The 24,658-nt window shown below is 43.6% G+C and overlaps 1 protein-coding gene across 1 annotated transcript in view; it reads left to right on the forward strand.

Annotated features, from left to right (window-relative positions):
• Positions 1-9,400: 9,400 nt before the first annotated feature.
• Positions 9,401-24,658, forward strand: part of ntrk3a (neurotrophic tyrosine kinase, receptor, type 3a) — a 182,910-nt gene continuing 167,652 nt past the window's right edge. The window contains exon 1 of the mRNA XM_076301906.1: positions 9,401-9,627. Within this exon, the coding sequence (XP_076158021.1) occupies positions 9,401-9,627 (227 nt within the window). The remainder of the gene's footprint in view (positions 9,628-24,658) is intronic.

Genomic DNA, 24,658 nt, shown 5'->3' on the forward strand with positions numbered 1-24,658 from the left:
GCCCCATCTGATTGGTTAATCAGTCATTGTTTTTCATGTTGCTTAGTCATAGGGCTGCCAACTTAGACTGGCTTCCCTGGAGATGATAGGAGTGTAATCAAAGATCCTTCGCTTCAACCCTCACTGGTGTTATACTGTGATTCGTCATATATCCACCACATAATATATATAGGAGGGTGCTGTTTCACTCCTTGTAAAATACTAAATGAGAAATGAGAACGAGGTAGAGAGAGAGAGAGAGAGATGGTAGCGCAGAACAGAAGAATGAAAGAACTGTTGAACAATTTCTTACAACATATTTTTATATTTACATTAAAAATAAAATGACAGCTATTTTCAGGCAAAACAGAGGAAGCATGGCTGCCCTTGGCCTCCGGGAGAACATGCCACTGATTGCAGAAATAGTATGTCATCAAAATCATTCTCCTAACACTCCTAACATGCTGCAAAAACAACATATACACTTTATATATGCTGTTTTGGCTCTATCACCCAATCTACCATTTGTACCTTTTACGCTGAATGGCGTCATGGTAGGGGATCATACTGTCTTACAGTAATACTGCCTTGAATAGGCCTAGCACCTAGAGAGAGATAACAGACAGACGGCCAGCTGCAAAGAGAGGTCTACATCCCTCCTGGGTCTTCTGGTTGCCAAGTGGACAGGACTTTGATTGACGGGCTGGTGATAGGAGGGCTGGGACACAGCTATGGCAGAGGAACAAGCCTGTCCGCTCCAACATCAATATCCCACCCTGTCAGAAAAAAGAGGACTGCATTTGACTGACTAGCCTACTGAGCTGGCCAGATTATGAGATGTTTATTTGACTGTTGGCCTTATGGGTAAATACATCAAAGCTACGCTACGTGTGCTTTTACCTGAGGCGCAGTGGTACTGCTATTAAGCACCATGTGTGGATCTATTATCTGCCTTTTAGCCAGTGGACCTATCTTTGTACCTTGTCCAGTAGGCCTATGTTTGTGTCTTAATAGTAAATCGATGGAATGTTTTAAATGCATCCTCTGGTAAAACATTACATTAAGGGCTATGGGTCTAAGTGCAACTTTGAAACAGATTAGCATTTCATAATAGATCATAGCATATACTACTAATAACTAGTGTTGTTTTTCCATTACAGGTCAGGAATACTGTCTGAACAAGATAACTACTGAGGCATTGTAGGTAATGGCAAATTAACTTGTAAATACTGCATATTTGATCACTGAAAGACATAATATGAGGTAACTAGCATATAAAAAACAAGTTAATGATCTGTTATTTAATCTATTAATCCATTGGGCAACTGCAGTAATCAAGCCCCACAGGACCTCGGGCCCTTACTCTACATAATGCATGGACAGTACAGATTCATTGCGGGGATACAAACACAAGAAGGTCAGAACAGGGAGGCTTCTGTATGCACTCTATGCCTAAAGCAAAATGTATGTCATGTCTTGGTGCACATGTAGTAATAATTAATGGTCAGATAATTTAAGGTACAGTGGTATTAAACTAGACAGCCCTTTAAGTATAGTCATAAAATTGAATATGTGGAGGTGATGACAACTGCTTAGGAAGGGCTGCTCTCTGAGATATGAGTGCCTCATTAAGACATTATTTGTACCTTTTTATTGTCCTTTTTATGAGCAAACATACTTACCCATTTAATTGGCAATATAAAAAATGTATCATAAACTTGTGGGTTCCTAATGACAAACTATTAAATAATATAACAATAATAATAACAATAACAACAACAACAACAACAATAATAATAATAATGATGATGATGATGATAATAATAATCAACGTCTAAATAATGGCGATTCATTCAATATTCCATCAATTCACTCCAATTAAAGGTTACATTCTATATATGTTTGATATGTGAAAATAAATTCAAGGACTACATAATGGTGATTCATTCAATCTTCTATTAATTCACTTCAATGAATGGTTACAATTCATAGCAAACGGTTTGACATGAAGACCTACATGTCAAAGCAGCAAATTAAATGGATACAGCTTTCAAGAATCACCCAGCAAACTGTGTGCCATTAGTCTGTCTGTCCCAGCAGCTATACAAACATCTTGGGCAAAGTGTCAGATTGTCAAAGGTTGACTTGGAGAACTCATGGAGGAGATTAATTGCACCTTGCCAGAAAGAGACAGTAACGTAAGGAACTAGGGACACATTGTTGAAGTCACTGGACAGCTCATTTTGAGTTTGTTATCCACAATCACGTTTAATTTGAATTGGACATATAAATAAAACAGCTGCCACTCCATGAACAAAGAAAGACAAACAGGGAGAGAGATAGAGTTCAGAGAAGAAGGAGACATGCTTGTTTGCAACAGCAGCAGCACTATCCCCAATAAGACAAACTGTAACTGTGTCACATCATACTTCAACTCAACTGAACTCACTTCTCAAAAGAACTATACCATCCCCTACAGAGCATGCACGCACACACACACACACAGACACACACACATACACACACACACACACACACACACACACACACACACACACAATTCCCATGCCAGGACACGTTCATACCGTACAGGACCTCATTAAGTTGATGTGTTGACGGGCAGGACTCTTGAAGACAGGATGTGTCAACGGATGCAAAGCAAGTGAAGGAGAGCCACAATAAACACTTCACCTTCATTCAGGAAGAGACATCGCCTCTGAATTGAAGTCCCACAGCTCTTAGTACTCAAGATGGTGACAACACTACCACTTCAGTGGAGGAGGCAGAAACAGACACCACTGCTTGAGTTTGTCATCCAATTTTAAGTGAAGTTTCGTGAAGTTTCACTGGCCTGAATATAGGCTATAGTATTCTCCATTCTACTGCACCAAAGGACCAGGAGTGGATGATAGGTTACGCATGCCTCAAAGCAAAACGGCAGCTCAATTGATGGAGGTGAATATAGCTAGTTTGACGGCCACAGGGTCATTTCATGTTATCATGGATGCAGGATGCATGGATGCAGTCATTGCTTTGATAAATAATGCTGGCTTATTAATAACTAATACGTCTGTGGATTGCATGTAAACAGCCTGGCTTATTAATAACTAATATGTATGTCGATTGCATGTAAATTTGCATGTTTCTTTCTCTGTTCTCCTCTCTCTCTCTCTTGACGTGTGTGTATGTGTATGTGTGTGTGCGTGTATGTGTGCATATATGTGTGTCTCTGTGTGTGTGTGTGTGCGTGCGTGTGTGTGTGCGTGCGTATGTGTGTGCACGCGTTTGTGTGTATGCAATGCATATGTGTGTATGTGTGTGCGCGTGTGTCTGTGTGCGTGTCTGTGCATGTGAGTGTGTGTGCGCGTGCGTGCGTGTGTGTATGTTTGTGTGTACGTGTGTATGCCTGTGTGTGTGTTTATGTGTGCATTATGTGTGTGTGTGTCTGTGCGTGTGTGTGTGTGTGTGTGTGTGTGTGTGTGTGTATGGAGTGAGGGGTGACAGATGGTTCTGGTGCCTCTCTCAGTCTAGCATGGCCACAGGCTGAGACTCAGCAGCATACATTCATTCACTTTTCCTGGTCTAGTTCAACACATGCAATACTGTGTGTGTGTGTGTGTGCCAACAGTTTTGCTACTAGTTTTACTATTTCAGTATTTACTGAAATAGTATGTTTTATTCATTCCCAAAGGTTTTGTATGATGTATATCAGGACTATGGTAATATTGTTTTCTGTGTTTATTATTTTCTGTGATCATCTCATATTTTGTGTCATTTTGTTTGGAATGTTCAGTACAGTCTCAATGCCTTTTAATATTTACAAAACACAGGATGTTTTGACAATTTGAGGTAAAATATTCTACATTTTCTAATATATCAAGGTTCTATCTTGACACTGAGGAGGAAGGTTCTATCCTTGTCTTGTCTTTACCTCCCTATCTCTGTCTCTGAATGGGCATACCAGACTGGAAATTGTTATTCTTTCATTTCTTATTCTCTCTCGAATCCTCAAACAACTTTTAAATGAGATTTTCTCTCTCTCTCTCTCTCTCTCTCTCTCTCTCTCTCTCATACATATTGATGTTACTCTGGTCATTTCAGAAGAAACCCAAAGGCCAGCTCATTGCTGAGTGGCACTGTGCTGCCTATAGCCCGTACACGAGCTGATGGTATCAACCTGCAGCAGTCAGCGGCGCGGTGCAGTGCCTTTATTTACAACTGTGTCCTCACATCTCCCTCCCCAGCCAGGCAAACACAGAGGCCCCCAGTGTGTTCCTGTGTCTGCCCACTGCACAGGACTGCATCTGGAACAAGGGAAGGAGGATGCTCAATGAACACGCTTAAATTATGCATGACAAACACAACTTGGTCGGGTGCAGAGAAACCCAAGCATGGCAAACACACACACAAAACGCGCCCACGCACACACACACACACACACACACACACACACACACACACACATGCCATTAATGCTGTGAGTTTTAACTTAGTTGAATTGATCAGATAGCCTTATTGATTTACCATTATTAAAAGGCAATTGCAGGAAATGTTGCATTTACGATTTACTATTTGTTTGGAGAATAATGCCTATTTTTTTGCCTATTTTCCCTCTAAAATGAAAACAACCTATCTCATGAAACAACAATTGATTCAATTACATTTAAAGTGTTTCTCTATCTTTCCTCCCAATTTTGTGCCCCTATACACCTTGTGTATTCATCTCTTCCCAATCAGGCAAACGGTTATTGGTTGTGAATGTTATTTGTCTATCTATTTAGTACTGCACACATCATTGTACAAAGGATAAATGTGTGCGACAGTTTTATCAGTTACCACTTTTAAACAATGGGAGTGAGACTTTTTGTGATGGTGATTGCAACCAATAACTATGAAAGCCAACATGACTGAACAATTTTGGCTGCACTTGTATAACAAAACACCATCAACAGCCCGGGTGGCACTGATACAAGCTTGCACCCATGCAGCTACCAAAACGGTGGTGGCTTACAGTAACATATCTCAAAAGATGTTGAATTATTAGTAAGTGTTGGTTTAAAGCAGGTCTCTTCACAATCCTGCTGCTTCAGGGGTCTCCAGCTAAATGGTTTCCATCTTTCCCTGCTCTGAATACCTAACTGTTCTAGTTTGGCAACCCTGTTGATGAGTCAATCAGATGTGTTCTGTTAATCACAAGCATTTTGATTACACTGGCTTCAACCAGGTGTGTTTGAAACAGTGACACATTGAGCACTGTTAGTTCAGGAGGCTCCCTTAGACAGATTAAGAACCTGGACATGCTGTGGTAATGTGCAGCTGTGGGCCGCTGGTTAGCACTCCGGACCTGTAACCAGAGGGTTGCCGGTTCGAGGCCCGACCAGTGGAAACGGCTGAAGTGCCCTTCAGCAAGGCACCTAACCCCTCACTGCTCCCCGAGCGCCGCTGTTGATGCAGGCAGCTCACTGCGCCGGGATTAGTGTGTGCTTTACCTCACTGTGTGTTTCACTAATTCACGGATTGGGATAAATGCAGAGACCAAATTTCCCTCACGGGATCAAAAGAGTATATATACTTATACTTAATGTTACTTCGGAATCAGACATTGGCGTCTCAATGTAGCAGGGTAAATGTTGTTTCCCTCAATTTCCCTAAAAGAGTTGTGGTTGCTTTTCTTTTTGAAATTCTGTATTTTTTTTCTATTATTATTTCCCCATGGGTATGTAGGAATAAGGGGGTGTGGTAATAACCTGACTCTCGCCAGATGAATTTCGTTCTGCCTAGCTCCACTCACCCTGTCACATCTATGAAACTCCCGCCCTGCGTCCTGATTGGCTCTACCATACAATCTCGTGCTGAAATCACTCTCAATGGAAGAGGTCCCAGATTGATGTGAGTGAAGCTAGGCGGTAGCCTCGTGAGACCATCCTGATCTCGCGAGCTTCAGGGTTTCACTCGCAGATCAGTCTGGATACTTTCCGTTAAAGAAAATTTGGAGCAGTTCACCAAACGAACGTCCAATCAGCGTTGGCTTTGAGGCGGGTTGAGGTGTGACGCAACGAACAACATGACGGCATCCACAGAGATGAGCATAGCTATCGCGCAAGTTTTATTCAAATTAGAAAGTATTCCTGGGTAAACTGTGAAGCTATGAGTCTCAGCCATGCAGCTGGGAGGAATGAACGACACAGACATCCTCCACGGCTGATTCCAGTTCATAATGGAGGAATATACTATCTTCAGAAGTGTAGGGCCTACCGTGAAAACTTGATGGGAATTGTCGTTGATTAGGTTCATACATGGTAAGTTAAAACATCTTAACGTTTGTCACGTTACCTAACTTAATTGTATGTTAAACGGCATTAGAAGAATACTTTGTTCATCTAATTGGTTGATTTGGCCCGTCGATAACCAACAAAGGTGGTGATAGACAGATGGTTTATCCAATCAGCTAACCAGTATGTCCGCCCCTTCCCAAAAGTTCTTCAATGAAAAGTTCCCAGATGGATATGCGGAGCAAATCCATCTGGCGGAGTCAGGTTAGCTAGGCGGAGCTAAGCGGAACAAAATTCATCTGGCGAGAGTCAAGTTAGTGTGGTATAGGTTTGGTGAGGCTTATGCAGGCAAAAATCAACTTGGGTTGGGTTCATTTGGGTTGCCACCTCTCCCTTTTACTTCTGTGCAACAGAGAAGCATCTGAGTGCGTGTGTGTGTGTGTGTGAGCAATACATTAATTCAGTGAGACCTATTTCAGTCTTCACATTGAGGAGTAATTTCCTTTTCAACAAACCACAAAGCATAGTGTATTAAAGCTGCAGTTAGCAAGTCTGACAGATTGAGGGGACTTAGCCAAAATTTTTAATGTTTACAACTTTCATGCCCCTCCCCCACTACCACCGAGCACCCTCTCATTGAGTTTGTGGTCGTCAGTGCGCACCAGACTGTGATTGACAGTCAGATCTCACACAGCCCTGCTCTGATTGGACCAGAAGAACCGGGAGCTGTGAATTTTTGCAAAACAAATAACAGGCTCTAGGTGGAGGTAGAAGTGTGTTTTTTTCCCTAAAACCTGCTGATTTATGTTGTTCTGTCGGAGCATAGTGTCGGTTTCAGTGATTATGATCAAACAAATCTTTCCAACTGCAGCTTTAAGGGAGAGCAAAACATTCTGTTTCAAAATAACAATTACTGATTTATCTGGTAAAGATCATGTTCATCTGTGCACAGACACATTTCCATGCCTGGCAGTGTGGCTAGAAGTAAATGAGGGGATGTACTGGGGCAGAGCTCACCATAGTTGTTTGTTTTTCCATGTGCATGCAGAAACAGAGTTGCTTGGACAATCGGTTTTAAATGCCTGTTTGTTGCCTCCTTGGACAGAGCTCAGAGAGTCCACTGATTGCAGACTCTCTGGAAGTGTGGGTGCATGTTTGTGCAACAGCAGCTGGACAGGGGACAGAATATCAAACCTTCTCTGTTCAATGGTAGGCTATTGTACTAGTCTGACCTCTTCAGTCTGTGTTCCTCAGTCTTTCATGCACAATAACATTTGGGGCAGCTGTGGCCCACTGGTTAGCGCTTCGGACTTGTAACTGGAGGGTTGCCGGTTCAAACCCCGACCAGTAAGACCAGTAAGCACGGTGACGTGCCCTTGAGCAAGGCACCTAACCCCTCACTGCTCCCCGAGCGCCGCTGTTGTTGCACTCAGCTCACTGCGCCGGGATTAGTGTGTGCTCACTGTGTGCTGAGTTTGTTTCACTAATTCACGGATTTGGATAAATGCAGAGACCAAATTTCCCTCACGGGAAATATGCTGGTCATATATATATATCATATATCTCATATATACCTCACGGGGTATATATGGGCGATTTCATAAAACACAAAATAATACACAATGAACTCCATCAGATAATAGAACGAGGTGGTTCAATGGAACATAAGGCGGAACGCAAGCGTCAAATCACATTTGCGTCCAAGACACCAGAGCAAGACGTCCACTGGGAAGGACGGGACGAAAAAAAAAAAACTAGAACTGCAAGGGAGGCTGTGTGAAGAGTCGGCGTGTGACATTATAACCCAACAAACAAAAGCAAAATGCTCTGAATGGTGATGTCACGTTGTGTGGCTCCAATGCATGTCGGAAGTGGAGGACACGTCTGGAAAAAAATAGTTCCTATACTAGTTGTCTCTATCGCGGCAGTGGGGTCCTGAAGAGTTCTGATTCAAGCGAATGGAAATGTGAAACAACCGTGCATTGAGATGGTAACCGACCATCATTTTGAACGTTTGACTGAGTAAGTGATTACCCCCCCCCCCCCTTTTTTTTTTAAAAATGTCTCATAGCTTTCCATCCTAAACGCTTTCAGCTTTATTTCTAAATATTTCAAGATAACGTGGGAATCACATTACAACATTGTGACATTTATCATCACCGATGTTTATGTCAGTATTTTTAGGGGGTTCGATGTGACCTAAATATAGAAGTCAAATAATTATCTGTTAGAAATTAGCATGAGCTGATAACATGGATTCCATTAAGATGTAGGCTAAACCCTGAATCTGATGCGTGTATACAGGCCAAATTGTAGTTATTGGTCCTCTTCAGTGTTTGTAGTCTGCCCTGAAAATGTAATACCAGCTAAATATTAAATTATTTTGCTGTTTCTCAACTCCGTTTTATGATTTTTTTTTTTTAAATAAAAAAAACTCACCTGTTGGTAGGCTAAGTGGAATAAAGATGAAATCGGAGAAAAAAAAGTACCGACAAATTGTCTCATTCATTGAAATTCATTGAAACAACTATTGCCCGCCTTTATCAGCGGGACTTCAGAGTACAAAACTCAAGCTTAGCATTTGAAATGAATCAACCGAAAGTTGATAGAATTTTAATTACTAGGCCTGATTAGTCTTAAAATCTACATATTGTGATGATTTTACTCATACCTTTAATGAGAGCTAATCTGACTCGCCGTTTTATTATATTGCAGGTGCGTCAGTTTTAAATCTGCCCAGTAGGTGGGACTTGACGCTCGGAACATGGACTTCCCTCTCCCGCGCCTCTACTCCTAACTCTACACCCATAGGCATTGGATCCGTGCTACAATAACCTGGGACTAGGCGCCTAACAACAGCGAAAAGATACCCCAGCCTGTACCATGCAGCCCGGAGACGAGGACTCCATTGGAGTATCGATTTTTCAGCCTTTTCATCTGTAAAAGGGGTTCTGTTGACCCGTCCTCTCTTTCCACGGCATTCGAACTACCGCATTGGCATTAATTTGACATACCTACACACGCACCCACTCACCCACCCACTCTCGAACAGCAAAACGGTTACAGAAACAGGTTTACCGTAGCCCACTCCGGTGGCACAGGCGGAAAAGGAGTTTACTGAGGTTCTTTGGGTCAGAAGATTTGGAATCATGGATTTATTTCCATTTTCAGCCCGAATTTATTGGTGGAGGGTGTTGTTTCTCCTGAGCGTATTCCAGGACTATTTGAGTACTCTTCTGGACTGCCCGCCGTCATGCATTTGCTTCAACACGCAGATCAATTGCAATAAGTCGGACGAAGCGAAATTCTTTCCCCTTCTTGCTCAAGACACCAACGAAGGGAACAGCACAAACATCACCTCCATCATCACCACCATGTAAGTCCCCGAGAAAGTGTCCGTCACATGTTGAGTCCATGTATGCATTCTAATTAACTCCTTAATTTACCCCCCCACCCCCAGATCTAATATCTGATCAATTTGCTTCGGACCTAACTGATAATTCCTATATATATATATGTGGGGGAAAAAATCAAAGGGTCTCAGGCACATTGGCCGCTACGAGTGTCAATTCACTCTCGTGATTTTTGTCGTGCTTCTAATTAAATATCAGTTGTTGCAGTTTTTAAAATAATCACTGCATAGCTATAGCTCCAGACCTGTTGGTTAATTGTCCCCAGCGGTAAAGGAAACCCCAAAGAGAATCTGTCCCACAACGCAACAGTCGGGATGTGAAAAAGATCTCGAGAAAAGGGATTTCCTTGGATGAATAATATTCTTGGAGTACATTCAGGCGCATTATATTTAAGTGAAGTAGGCTAGGGTCCATTTCCACATGAGAAATGTTGGCTATAATAAAATCGCGTCATGACTAGGCATCTTTATTTGAAATAGCTATGTTATCATTGATGCACATTTGAAAGTAGGAATATTCTTGAACTGTTTACTTTCTAGAAGGTAGGCTACCTACTGGGAATGCCAATGGTTAGAGATGCTACATATTTCTCATATCTTATATGTGAGTGTATTTCTCCTACCGCATCTCCTATATTTGCATTACTGCAGCATCGCTGTCTACGAGAAAGACATCAAACTTTGTCACAATTACAATCAAGTTTATGATATAACGGAAAATAGCTCCCCTATACGTATGCCATTTAACAGCCTATCAGTGACAGGGTGCATCGTGCTGCGCAGATCAAAGGGTAGCGTACGAGCCTTTTTCAATGTGTAATAAAACTCACAGAGTAGGTGTACGGCACGGTGCAGGCAGAATGCCCATGTCTGCCGAGTTAGGAACTGCATAAAACGTTTGGGAAGATTTTGAAATAGGTGTTGGCTTTGTAACAGCCTATCCATTAGAATATGTGTTTAGTTGCTCCTGTTGAGCCGCCACAACGGGAATCTTAAGACAACATCCACACTTCGCACAGTGTTTTGGATACCTTCTCTCTATCTCATTACATTAGAACAATTCAGACTGCTGGGGCACGCATATTAAATGGTTAGTGGCATAAACAACAGATTGTTGTCAAGAATCCGTTCGACCTCGATGTAGAATGGGAAAGGAAATTGATAATTTTGAGGGAACAATAAACCAATTCATGATTAATTCTTTGTCGGAAATGACCAGTGACGGTGATACCATGACAACCTCCCAGTTCTATCCGCAATGTTCTTAGATTTGCAATCATTAAACAGGCAGCTGTTTATTAGTTTCTAGTGAGCATTAGGCCTATATTACCCTGATTTCATAACAAGTGCAAGTGTTTTGCACCATTTGTGCAGCTTGTTAGCGGTTTGCTTGTCTGAACCTTTTGAATCACTTTCTTGGGCCACTAGAGGGAATGGTGTCGCTTGTTTGGAGAGCGAGAATATCCGAGTTTAGTAATGAAGAGTAGGCGACCAGCTGGCTGAACACTCAATTTAACTCATTAAAACGCAATCGTTTCACGTGTGCCTCGTATTGTGTACAATGTGATCATCTAATAGATTACAGAAACAGTGTGTGGCATAGAGGCGTCCAAATCAGCACCCGAGGCCTGGACAGCTCCTGCATGTCGGTGCAGCCTACCGCAGGATTCTTTCGGCCTCCGAAGTAGTAGCCATGCGCCTTCTCCGCCACACAACACCGCCACCCTGGCTGCAGACGCCTTAGGTAGTAGCCTATTTCACCTTTATCAACAACAGTTACCCCAACAGCTCTGATATAAACAACCTCTAACTTCCCACTCTGTATATCTGATGCCTACATAGCCATGGTGTAGGCCTGGGTAATAGGAGTGTTCTTATCTGCAGGTAGCTAAAATAAGGATTGGAGGAATTGGGCCCATCTAAAAAAATTTAGCCATCTTGACCAAAATGTAGACCCCACCCCCTAAGAAATCAAGAATTCTATGACCCCAGCTCTGCTCTTGGGTGTCTGGTCCATGCATACAACTCATGGTGCCTCTGGAAGTAGGGAAATGTTTATTTCCTAAAATGATTTGGCTCTAGAAGCGTGAAAACCTGATATCAACCTGAAGTATTGTTTTGAAATCTGAATTTCCAAATGCTCCCTGACAGCCCATGTTATCTGTTCTGCAATGGCAGTTTATCATTTGCTCATCAACACAGTTTGGCATTTGACATCAACTATCACAGCTCAACTCACAGCTTCAGAGCAAACAATTGATGTTGTTTCAGAGAAGATCTCTATTTGGCAGGAAATATAAGGAAAAGCACACAGTATGTTTGAGGTTCTGGAGAAGTCTGAAAGTAGAAATATTGACATAAGGGTTTATGTGTGAGTCTGTGCAGATTGCTTCAGGCTCTGTGACTGTTCAGCCGTTGATCTGGTCCAGTGGAAGCTTTATCCTGGGAAGTGTGTTTTATTTGTCCGAACTGAGATAGCACCAGAGCGAGCTGGGTGGTGTTGTTGGAGTAGAGTATGCTTTGTTTGTTGTGTGGGTTTTATCTGATTCACAGAGCTGTGTCTGACATTACGTTGTTGAAAAGAAACAAATAATTTGAAACTGCAGCTATGATGAACATAATGAGAAAAATGAAAAGAGAGTGTTTCAAAACAACATATCATATCTGTGTCTTCTGTAAAGTTGAATTGTACTTGTAAGCAGGCCTATTATTTCACATCTTTTTTGGCTTGTAAGAATGTAAGAAAAACACATTCCATGTCACAAACACAACTGTTTTTGAATATGCAGTACATTCACATGTTTTAAAACAAGGCAGTTCTTTGTCCTAAAAAAAAATCTATGTTTGTTTGTTGAATGATAAAATCCATTTTTCACCTTTAATGGTTTTAGCTGGTAATGCAGACTGAGCTACGTGTCGTGTCGGCCTGCTCGTATGTGCTGGGGGTGAGTTAATCCTGATGGCCACTCACGTCTCACTGAAGTCAGCACACTCAAAGTGGATTAGGTCTCTAAAACACAAAAGGGAGGAGGAAAAATGATACTCAGAGAGGAAGAAAGTGATTTTCTTTTTCAAGAGCCAAATTACAGCGTTTGACAATAAGCCAGAGCTGGTTATGTTTTTAATGCCTCAAAGTGGATCAGGCTGCAGAGCAGGGATTTTTGGCGGTTGCGGTTGTAGAGTGGGAGCTTGTGTGAAAGGCAAGCGCGTCGACTTGACGCCGGGGTCCCTTACCCGGCCAGTGCGCGGGCCGGCTGTGTTTTTTTTGTAAAAGCTGTATTATTTATTGATGATGTTTTTATTAGAGCGGAGCGGTTTGCAGTACTCTGCTCGTAATGAGCAGCGGGCTGAAATGGCTTGTTGTAAGACCCCGCTGGGATTGAAACTCACTCCCCTGAATCAATGCTCCCGAGAAGTCCCCTGGTGGCCTGCTTTGGCATCCACGCGGCCGGCTATACAATTAGCGCAAGATGGGATGTGTTTGTGGCTGATTGAGAGAGGGAAACTGAGATAGAGAAACAGAGAATTGCACTCATGAGGGCTTTAGAGCTAAATGCAGCGAGTTGAGGAGATGTTGTACTCAAGAGGAGAGTACAACACACACACACACACACACACACACACACACACACACACACACACACACACACAAACACAGAGACACACATGCACACACTCATGTAGCACTCCCAGAAAAGTTGAATGCAATACCTCTGCCTGAAGCTCCTTAACATAATGACTGTGAGCTCTGTGTTAGTGATGTCCTGCCACGATAGTTTTGATTTGGCGCAGATAATCTGCTCAACTCGGACTCTAATGGACTAGACCTAAAGATTGCATGTCTTGGCAATGCTTCAGAGCTTCTCTGTCACCCCATCTTAATCTTCAGGCAGACAGATATGTAGTCTGTCAGCTGAAAAGCAATTGTTTTCTAAGTGGAACTGATAAAACTCTAACACAATGTCACATGATGCTCCAGTTGCTCCAGTATCCCTAGGCTATGCACTGGGACACGGAAAAGGGCATGATCCCCCATAATAACTGAGGAGAATCAACAACAGCACTGCATCACACAGCTGCGTTAACACCAGTGTGTTCAATTGAGGGGGGTGGCAGTGTGTGCGTGTGTGTGTGTGTGCGTGTGGGTGTATGTGTGTGTGTGCGTGTGCGTGTGTTATGCAGCAGACATTTCATTCTGTGAAACATTAGTAATGGTGTGTCATGTGTGTTTATTTCTCAGCATCTCTGCTTGGGTTCAGGTGTGGGGGGCACTGCTTGATATATATATTTGGCTTTGAGAGGCATTGAGAGGTCAGACTGCTTGATTCTGACGAGCAATTTTCAGGACAGCAATTTTCAGCAACAGGCGGCGGCATGACATGAAACGTTTGAGAACCTTTGTGGGGAGGTTTTTGTTCTAGTCATTTTAATAGAAATGCAGCATGAACTGCAATGCTGCTCTCTCCTGTAAAATGAGTCAATCAAAGAGATGTTTGAGACATAAGGCAAGTACAGGTTGGCCGCTTTAGTCGGCACACATATGGGTTTGGAATACAGAGACAACTTAACTGTTAGCTATGTAAACTGATTATCGATAGAAAACGTTAAGGTATAATCTATCTGTACATTTGTTGTTTTACCTGCAACGTCATTTTAACAGCAAATGTAGCATAAAACACATGTTCCCATATTCTTTATCTTATATATGAAATATTTGTTTTTGTACATATGCACACAGATACCACATGTAAAGAAGATGTTCATTGTAAGAGGCACGCTTTAATTCAAGAGATCTGCTGTATGGTAGATGTGGTCTTTTCTGTTGGCAGTGATTTTTGTACTTGCAGCCCACATTGTTATTACTGGCTGTGGGGCCTCTCTAGTGGCGGATCACGGTTCCTTTCCAGTCTGCCTGTCACTATTGTGTTGGTTCTCCATGCGTTATTTGTCTAATTGAGTACCTTAAGCGAGCTCCATTTATTTTCATCGGGGGCAGCCATTAAGCTAATTGTCTTTTTCTGTACCAAGGAAAGCAGTTTCGGCATTAGGAGCACAATTCTTTACCTTCCTAATGGGACGTCACTGTCCATGGGCTGAATGTATAAATACAGGTTAGCATAAATGCTAGTAGGGAGGGCACAGGCTTTTCATGTTTCCCATCTCACGATTAACATGGTGAAATAGAGCCACGCGAGAGTAGGATGCTTGGCGGCCCCTTGAGCACAGTGCAGTCCATCTATTTCTAAGTAATGCATAGCAATGTGTGATATTATAAACAGGAAGTTGATAAGCTGATGGTTTGCATTGCACAGTTCTCAAGTTCTTAACGTAGATCCTCTAGGTGATTTACTGCGTGTCGATGTTATTACAATGGCATTAACTGTTAGCTGGAATTTAATACCTAGCATATGATATAGTACAAATATGCAGGTTTCCTTTAGCTATGCAGGTTTGACTTTGACTGAATTCATGTGTATTTGTGTATACCAATGTTGCATATTTATATGCATATTACTGCAACTAAGAACACCTGTATGAATTGAGCATGTGTGTGTGTGCGCGCGTACTTGTGTGCGGTTGTGTCTGCATGTTTGTGTGTAGGCTACAGTACATGTGTGTGCGTGGGTGTCTGCGTTAGAGTGTGGCTACCCGACCCGAGCCGAGCCCGACGGGTCCCGATTGGACCCGACGGGTCCGGTCGGTTTCGAACAAATATTTAGAAATTATAGTCGGGTTCGGACACATGGGGGCGATATGCATTGAAAGCTTTACATTTAAAATTGCTTATTATGTTGGGTAACCAAAAGGTCTGCTTTACATGATGCAAACGTTTGTTTTTTGAGAATAAAGTAAAATGTAAAAAAGACCTAACAGCTTTCTTCCTGTGTGCAAGATTTGTTTATGCAGCCGTGAAAACGTGCATTTCAGGCATTTCGTCTTGGGTGACGTTAAAAAAAAGTTGTTTGCCTATCAGGAGATTTTAAGATTATTTGCGTTGCATACTGTGGTAAAGACATAGGCTACCGGTAGGCTATAGGTAGTCTTGTTCAATTAACGTCGATGCGACATATGGATCAGTGACAGAGACACTGTAGTTTCAAAGACTGTTGCAGTTCATTTCAAGACTTTTCGTCAATGGTAAGACTATAATTATATTTCAATAGGCTGCTTGCTTGGGCCTCTTGTGTTAATGTGCGCTGTGTGTGACCTGCGTGCGTGCACGCTCACCTGATTCTGACAATTCCATTTGTTGTTTGTTCCGTAATGGGCTAAAAAGACAGCCTATCCACAAACGTGAACGTTTAATCACTAGCATGGGAATAACTGAGGCATCATCTGCGTCGGGCTCGGGTCGGGTTCGAACATAAAAATGAAAATGCCTGTCGGGTTCGGGTCGGGTTTGGACGCAACTCTGTCGGACGCGGGCCGGGTTCGGATAGAAATTTGCGGCCCGAACCGCACTCTAGTCTGTGTGTGTTTGTGTCTGTATGTTCTTGTGTCTGTGTGTGAGCAATGCTTGTGTGTGTGTGTGTGTGTGTGTGTTTGTGGCTGTGTGTTCATGCATGTGTCTGTATTGGGTTGAGTAATGCTGTGACTGATATGGTTACAGTGACGGATTTGATTTAGATGAAATTCCTCTTTCATCTTCTCTCCCCATTTCATTGCTCGGGTCGGCTCCTTTAATTTCATCTCCTCCTGTCTCCTCTCCTCTTCCCATCTTTGCTCACTCCTCTCCTCTTCCCTCTCCTCTGTCCTCTTCTCAACTCCACTCTCTCTTTTTCTCCCCTGCTGTCTTCTCCTCTGCACTCTCCTTCCTCACCTCTCCTTCTCTTCTCTCCTCCACTCTCTCTCCCCCTCTTTTTCTCATTCTATTCTATATTTATTCTTTCCTCTTGTCTTGTCCCCTCTCACCGGCTCTTTTCATCTCGTCTCGTCTGGTCTGGTCTCGTCTCCGCTCTTCTCCTTCTCCTACTCTTGTCTCCCAGAACCACACAGCCCTGCTGCAGCACAAGAGCTATTTGCTTTATGTAAAAACTGACATTTGAGTGTGTGTGTGTGTGTGTGTCTCTCTCTGTGTGTGTGTGTGTGTGTGTGTGTGTGTGTGTGTGTGTGTGTGTGTGTGTGCATTTGTGTGTGTGTGTGTGTGTGTGTGTGTGTGTGCATTTGTGTGTGTGTGTGTGTGTGTAGAAGAAAAAGGGAGAGAGGAGGGTAGAGTAGGCGGGAAGGCCTTGAGTGAAAACGTGTTCAGCTGTGTAGAAGTCAGCAATTCAACTGGTTAGTGTGTATGAGTGTGTGTGTGTGTGTGTGTGTGTGTGTGTGTGTGTGTGTGTGTGTGTGTGTACTCATGTTGCATTGCTCTGGTCATTTTCTCCCCTCTGTCTCATTTTCTCTCTGCTGGATCATTTCCTACGGCGATGGTGAAATGAAAGATTGTGTTGTGTGTAAATGCATGAATAATTAGGCAGCTAATGAAGAGGTGGAAATGACTCTGGGTCTGGGGGCCACTAGATGGTAGTTCACAGGTGTGTGTGTGTGTGTATGTCTGTGTGTGTGTCTGTGTGTGTGTGTGTGTGTGTGTGTTTGTGTGTGTGTTTGTGTGTGTGTGTGTGTGTGTGTGTTTGTGTGTGTGTGTGTTTGTGTGTGTATGGGCGGTTCCAGCTGTGCACTGGCCAAACCAGCAACCAGTGCCAGCGGTGATTAGTTTAAAGACAATCTGACATCAGTGTGGATTAGTTATGGATTTGTCTCTAATTGACAAAGGTGATTAGTAATTCTCGCCACTCATCCACACAACCCTACTGATCTGACCATGCAATCATGTTGCTCACAAAAGAAGGCTGTAGAAGGACAAGACAGTTTTGAGCTTGAATGTGTGTGTGTGTGTGTGTGTGTGTGTGTGTGTGTGTGTGTGTGTGTGTGTGTGTTTGTGTGTGTGTGTGTGTGTTGGCCTGATTATTCTGCATGCTGAGATCAGAATCCTCCGGTTTGTGTGTGTGTGTGTGCTTATGTGAATATTTGCTGTGCATGTTTGTTTGTATTGGTGTGATTCCTGCAGCGCTGCTTTATGGTTGGCTGTGTCTTTGATGCCCTCTGGAGAGAAGAACAGATTGGGCCAAATCCTCATCAGTGTGGTGACACCCAGCCCATCACTCCCTCTCCAATGCACACGCACACGAGCACGCACAAACACACACACACGCACGCACGCACGCACGCACGCACACTCACACACACGCACGCACGCACACACGCATGCACGCATGCACACACACTCACACACACACACACACACCCTGATGGACGGTCTTTTGTGGTCTTAGTCATTTCAATCAAGTGTTATCTGGGTTGGAAAGAAACGGGTTTGCTTGAGTTTGGCGGGAGCCGCCAGAGTTTCATTCATTCGTTGCTGAGTGAGGTAAAGTGGGACACAAGAATCCCTGTAAATGAAGCTGGATTGTCCAGATCCACAGAACAGCTTTACGCCCCTCAGCAGCAATTTTTTGTCCCGAGATACTGAAGAGAACTTTCTGATTTTGAACCGGAATTACCCCCCTGCTGTTTGCAATTACCTGCAGTTTCCTTGCTTCACAGAAGTGGAGAAACCAGGTGGATTTCTCTCTCTTTCTCTCTCTCTCTCTCTCTCTCTGTGTGTTTTGAAGTCTTCAGGAGTAGGTGCGTGTGTGTGTGTGTGTAGGTGCGTGTGTGTGTGTTTTTAGAGTGTGTGGTGAAAATCATGGTATATTGGATCTGTCCGTCTAAACGCGTGTTTTGAGGCCTGTAGAGAAGAACAAGCTGGTGTGTCTTATCAGTATGCTTTAAAGCATCTGGTGTAAAACATCCAGCCAGTGCACCGTCCCCTTCTCCCGACCTTTATTTCACCTTGACGGATTAAAAGGCTTTTTGTTTATGAATCCTCCCTAATGGGTCCCGTGCAGCATGCACATGACTGACCCAGTCGGAGATGCATTATGAATTTTCCAATAGCATTATAGATATGACCCCAGCCTAATGACAAAAATATCATGGCCCTGTGTGGGCCTAATGCAGCCGGTATGGATTTCAGGAGTGTGGAGACGGGCTTCGGGGGTGAGTGTTTCTCACTCAGGCCTCTTACACACCACTGCACTTGTCCGTCCTCGTGAAGGTTGATGTGCGTAATGCGTCGGACCTGCCGGTTATGAGAACATATAATGGCCCCGGAGATCAATAACTTAAGGCTAGAACACATCCCAAGCGGTGACTAAAATAGAGGAAGCTCTGGCTCACGTCAGGCACGATTCTGGGCCACAGATGTTTCATGCGTGGTGGGTGGGGTGGGTAGTGTATAGCTCCGAGGCGAATGCTAGTTATGAAAATTATAATGGGGAAAAGATCAATAACTTATGGCCACTTGGCCAGGGAAAGTATGGCCCCTGGACATGGGCTGGCCATTGGCAGGAAGTCTTTTGGTAGTGAGTTATCTTTATGTGTATGTGTGTGTGGGTGGGTGGGTCGGTGTGTGTGATCTGTGCTTGTCATTGCTGTGTTGTGTGTTATTGATTCTAGATACCTTTTTCCCTGGTGTTGTTTGGGGTGTGATGTATTGTCTTCTGAAGAAGCCACACAGAATGTAATGAATGTTTGGTGTGTGTGTGTGCACGTGTGTTAGTGTGTGTGTGTGTGTGCTTGTGTATGTGTGTGTGTGTGTGTGTGTGTGTGTGTGTGTGTTTGTGTGTATGTGTGTGTGCTTGTGTGTGGTTATGCGCACATGCATCTGGGCATGTCATTTTATCTATTTGTGTGTGTGTGTGTGTATGTGTGTGTGTGTGTGTGTGTGTGTGTGTGTGTGTGTGTGTGTGTGTGTGTGTGTGTGGGCATGTGCACATGTGCATGTGTTTGTGTGTGTGTGTGTGTGAGAGAAAAAAGAGAATTCAGGTCAGTTCCTCTGACTCCAAAGTCTCTCTCACAGAGGACAGTAGGGCTGTATGGATGCATCCAGAAAAGCTAAATGCCCACTCAGTCCAGTTTACCCTTGTTAAACCGTGATCATTAGGGCCAGATGGAGATGAATGGTTCTGCCCTTGCATAGAGCGGACTTCAATTTCACAAGCTTTATGGGAGTTGTATTTTCTAAACGCACTGTATGCAAATGGTGCGATGCTCAGAGAGAGGCTGTGCTGCATGTTTATTTCTAAATAAACCTGATTATCTACAGTACATACTGAAAGCACCTAGCGTCTGCCATTGGTGCCAACTGCCACAGACGGGCAGTATTGGGTACTACTGCTCTGTAGTCTACAGTGTACAGTGATTTACTGTATTATTGTCATCCAGAGTGCACGATGAGACCTATTTTTCATATTTGTTTATGACAGCCATTCTGTAAGCATTATTAAAATGTGAAAATAATATTTTCAGATTGTAAATCATATAAAAGAAGTTTATATGTTCCGATGTGTGGATGGATGGAACAGCCAGAGAGTTAGCATACATCACCCCCCCCCCCCCAATTATTTAACTAGCCCGTTACAGCGTACACATTGCACACAGAATGACATTGGGAATGACATGGGTGTAGTTTAGTGTTGAGATCAAACAGCCTGACTTTCTCTTTATCCAGAGAATGACAAAAGTAGTGTCATGACTATGTGAGAATCAAATGTTTCTTTTTTCATTTATATTTACGAGCTTTGTAGTGTTTAAAAGTGTAATTCAATCAAAACAGCAATATTAAGGTACAGGCAGAGAAAATGCAAGACATACAATACAAATGTTTTCTGTGTGCAACAGAAAGGAATAGGCCCCAAATACCATTTTGAGAGTGTGTGGAGTAATCAGCCTCAATGTGAAATTGGGAACTTTCATCAATATTTGTTCTGATGTTGAAAAAGGAAATGAACATTCAGAATGAAATAGGACTGAAGCAGAAAACTAATCACTAGTCACTTTTTGCAGAATCATGCCATCATTCGCTGTGAAATTTCCTCTACTTCTCTCCTCTGCTTCCTCTTGCCCCCTTCTTATCCCTGTCCCTTGTTCCCTCTCCTCCTTCTCTCTCTCTCTCTCTCTCTCTCTCTCTCTCCCTCTCCTTCTCCCTCCCTCTCTCCTCTGGCTGATATTTTATTCATTGTGTGTTTAATGAAGCAGCTGATAGACTGCAGTGCACCACAGCGTCTCATCCTCTGGGTTCATTTTTTGGTTTGCTGACGGAGCGCAGATGACGTCTGTCAGTGGGATTGGCGTTTGGGGGTGACATGGCTCCTCACTCTCCCTTGCTTGACCGCACCAGCCTCCGCACCTTTTACCACACGGCAGGTGACTCCAGAACGACTTCGGTCCTGATCCGACTGGGTTTAGGCTTGGTGACATCTTAGAGATGTTTTTTTTTTATTTAGTGTGTATTTCTAGTGTGTAGCTGGTCCGACCTCTAAGGCAACCAACTGCTCTAAATGATACAGAAATTCCAGGTTTGCAGTTTCAAAATAGGCAACTGGAGGTAGTCATCAGTTGTAGCACACCTCTCCACAGCCAGGACCCCTCTCCTGACAGGCAAAAACACCAAACATCCTCCTCACGTGCCAGAATCTGACACTGACACTGCCACATTAATGCTTTAGCCCATTCCAACCCCCCCCCCCCACACACAAACACACACAAACACACACACACAGGCTTTCATGAATATTCACCGAGCCCACAGCCAGAGTTCAACCTGGAGGAGATGCAGTGTAAGTCAACCGGACATGACAAGAGCAGGTCCGCACCGGAGTATAAGGCCACAGACTGTCATGAGCTTATCGCATGTTACAGGAGTGGAGAGGAGAGTTTGGGTCAACTTAAATCCTGTTATTTTTCAGGCTGACTAAAGCTCCCGATTTGCTTATGCAATGACCCAACGAACCATGTCCTGACCCATGACAGAAAAGTTAAAGCTGGTGCTTTGGTTCTGATCATTTGGAATAAGTTGTTAGTTTTATTTTGTATAATATTCTGGTAGTAATTTGAGAACTTGAGAATTTGAGTAATTTGAGGTGTCTGACACTGTAGATTCTGTGTTTATATCATGAAAGTCTAGCAACTGATACACAACTTAAAAGGGTAGTGTCTCTTCTGTGCTTAAAAGAGAGTCAAGCCTCAAATAGTTTGCACTTCCTGAAGATCAAATCAGTGTTGGTGGCCTTCTTCAAATTGCTTTTGTTGTTGTTGACGACAAACACAAAGATGAACACGAAAGTCTCAGCCAATCTCCACTGAATTAGACCTGAAAAGTTCCACAAACAGTGATGTGTGCAACGTGTGAATAAACACAATGGATGCTCTTGAAAAGGGACGCAAGGCAGTCGATGCTCCGAGTCAGACGATCAGGGACATGAATATATCTAAGAGCTTGTCGTCGCACAACATAAATCTCTACAAAAGAAGGGGAAAACTGAAATCAATCAAGTGGTTGCTATGGATCTGAGCGAAATACACAAGAGGAAGCTATCTGGGAGTTGTAGTTTTATGGCTTTGCCCCGGGGGCTGAGTAGATAAATGATACTGCGGTCAGCTGAGGATGATGCCTAATAAGGAATTGAATTGTATGTGGCTAAGTTGCGCTTAGTGCTCCTTCATTTTGCCTGTAACCAAAACACTCTGTTTTTTCGGTTGAATGTGGTCTGGTATAACACAGAGCCTATCACAGTGAACCAGCTGTCAAAATTGTGACCATGCATATCAATAGCCTAATGAAATTAAATAAATACTATAACCATAACGCATAAGAACCATAACTCATAAGAAACGCAAAATTGTAAAATTAGAAGAGTTGCTCGGTCAAAACAACCTCATTGTCAAATTTTATTTTTATTTCAAGAAGTGCATAATGGACAGTGTTTTAATGAGTGCTACAGCGGCCAGAAAAGGCGATTTTCTCTCGAAAATAAAACACTTGTTTACAGACCAGATTTGAATTTGTTATTATTTCATTGTAAGTTAGCATTTGAGCATCTATATTTTAACTGCAGTACACTCATATCAAGGGCTTGCTGTATTGCAGGATATCAGCAATGTTGTGCTCTGCACTCATCGCAGGGTCCTCAATCAATGTATTACTTGAGTTTCTTTGTTTGTAGAGCAAGCCTCTTAAAGATGGCTAATCTTTGGGAGGTACTGTTCACATATGTTTACACTGGGGACGTATACTTTTGTGTGTGTGTGTGTGTGTGTGTGTGTTATATGTGTGTGTGACTGTGTGTGGAATATCAGACTGTTTCTATGGGACACTGTTGAGCTGCCTGCCTGTTCCCGTGACAACTGTCACCGCCGAGCGACTCAGGTGTTCATGCCAGATAGCACACCTGCGCCCCAGCCAGGGGGTGCCAGGGCAGCGGGTCCTCTCCGCCGCTACACAGATGTCTATCAGACCCACAGAGGAGAACATGGCGCCCCTCGTGTGGTCTCTAGCGCTGTGAGGGACCTGTGAGGGTCCTCAGCAACGTGCTTGGGCAGAGCCGGATCTGTTACCAGCTCAGCTGCCAGCCTCCGTGTGGCGCACGGGTTGGCGAGACACAGCAGTCAGTCAGTCCCTCGTCTCATCTCATCTCATCTCATCTCATCTTCTGTCTGCCTGCAAACTCTATTAACAGTTTAGGCTGTTTTCATTTTTTTTTAAATTAAGTGTTCACAAGCTGACAAGCAAGTGTCATGGCCTCATTTCCTCTACTGGCATAGCAAGTGTGTGTGTGTGTGTGTGTGTGTGTGTGTGTGTGTGTGTGTGTGTCTTTTTTTGTTTGAATGTTTGTGTGTGGATGTGTATGCATGCGTGCGTGCATGCATGTGTGTGTGTGTGTGTGTGTGTCTTTTTTTGTTTGAATGTTTGTGTGTGGATGTGTATGCATGCGTGCGTGCATGCATGTGTGTGTGTGTACATAATATACCTGTGCCAGGTGTGCACAGCTGTGCCAGCTGATTGGGCAGACGGTGTAAATTAGGCCATCAAGGGAGCAGACACATCTCAGATAGCACTTCACCGATCAGGGCTCATCCTTGCTCATCTTCTCAGTCTCAGTCAATCAGAGGAGTGTGCGTGTACTGTATGTGTGTGTGTTAGACTCCCTCGTCACACCTTCTGCCCACTCTCAAAACTCTGAGTTGAAGCCGTTTGCATTCCTAATGAAAAGTTTTCAAATTGCTCAAATCGGTGTCATACCCTCATCGTATTCCCAGTGGTGAAGTTCCCTTACGTAGTAGTGTAGGTGAGCAAGTAAACATGTTTGATGTTTGTGTGTGTGTGTGTGTGTGTGTGTGTGTGTGTGTGTGTGTGTGATGTTTGTGTGTGTGTGATGTTTGTGTGTGTGTGTGTGTGTGTGTGTGTGTGTGTGATGTTTGTGTGTGTGTGTGTGTGTGTGTGTGTGTGTGTGTGTGTGTGTGTGTGTGTGTGTGTGATGTTTGTGTGTGTGTGTGTGTGTGTGTGTGTGTGTGTGTGTGATGTTTGTGTGTGTGTGATGTTTGTGTGTGTGTGTGTGTGTGTGTGTGTGTGTGTGATGTTTGTGTGTGTGTGTGTGTGTGTGTGTGTGTGATGTTTGTGTGGGTGTGTGTGTGCACTTGTCGAGTGCTGAGCAGTTGTGGGTAAGCGGGCATCTGTGGCGGAAGTCCAGATAACTGGGCGCAAGGTTGCCGGGATGCCAAGTTGGTGTGTGTGTGTGTGTGTGTGTGTGTGTGTGTGTGTGTGTGTGAGAGAGAGAGAGAGAGAGAGAGAGAGAGAGAGAGGGGGGAGGGCAGGGATTTCTCTAAATTGAGATAGCATGGCAGATCTGAGAGAGCCTCTGCATTTTGGTCCTGCTCCAGACACCCCGCGTCCCTGAACACAAATCTGTTTGCGCGGCCGCCTCTCCTCTCTTCTCTTCTCTTCTCTTCTCTTCTCTTCTCTTCTCTTCTCTTCTCTTCTCTTCTCTTCTCTTCTCCTCTCCTCTCCTCTCTTCTCTTCTCTTCTCCTCTCCTCTCCTTGCCTCTCCTCTCCTCTCCTCTCCTCTCT

This window comes from Alosa pseudoharengus, unplaced genomic scaffold (assembly GCF_046254945.1).
Source record: "Alosa pseudoharengus isolate Yale_2024_CS ecotype anadromous, Long Island Sound unplaced genomic scaffold, YU_APseudo_1.1 YU_APseudo_1.1_scf_10, whole genome shotgun sequence".
NCBI classification, from domain to species: domain Eukaryota; kingdom Metazoa; phylum Chordata; class Actinopteri; order Clupeiformes; family Clupeidae; genus Alosa; species Alosa pseudoharengus.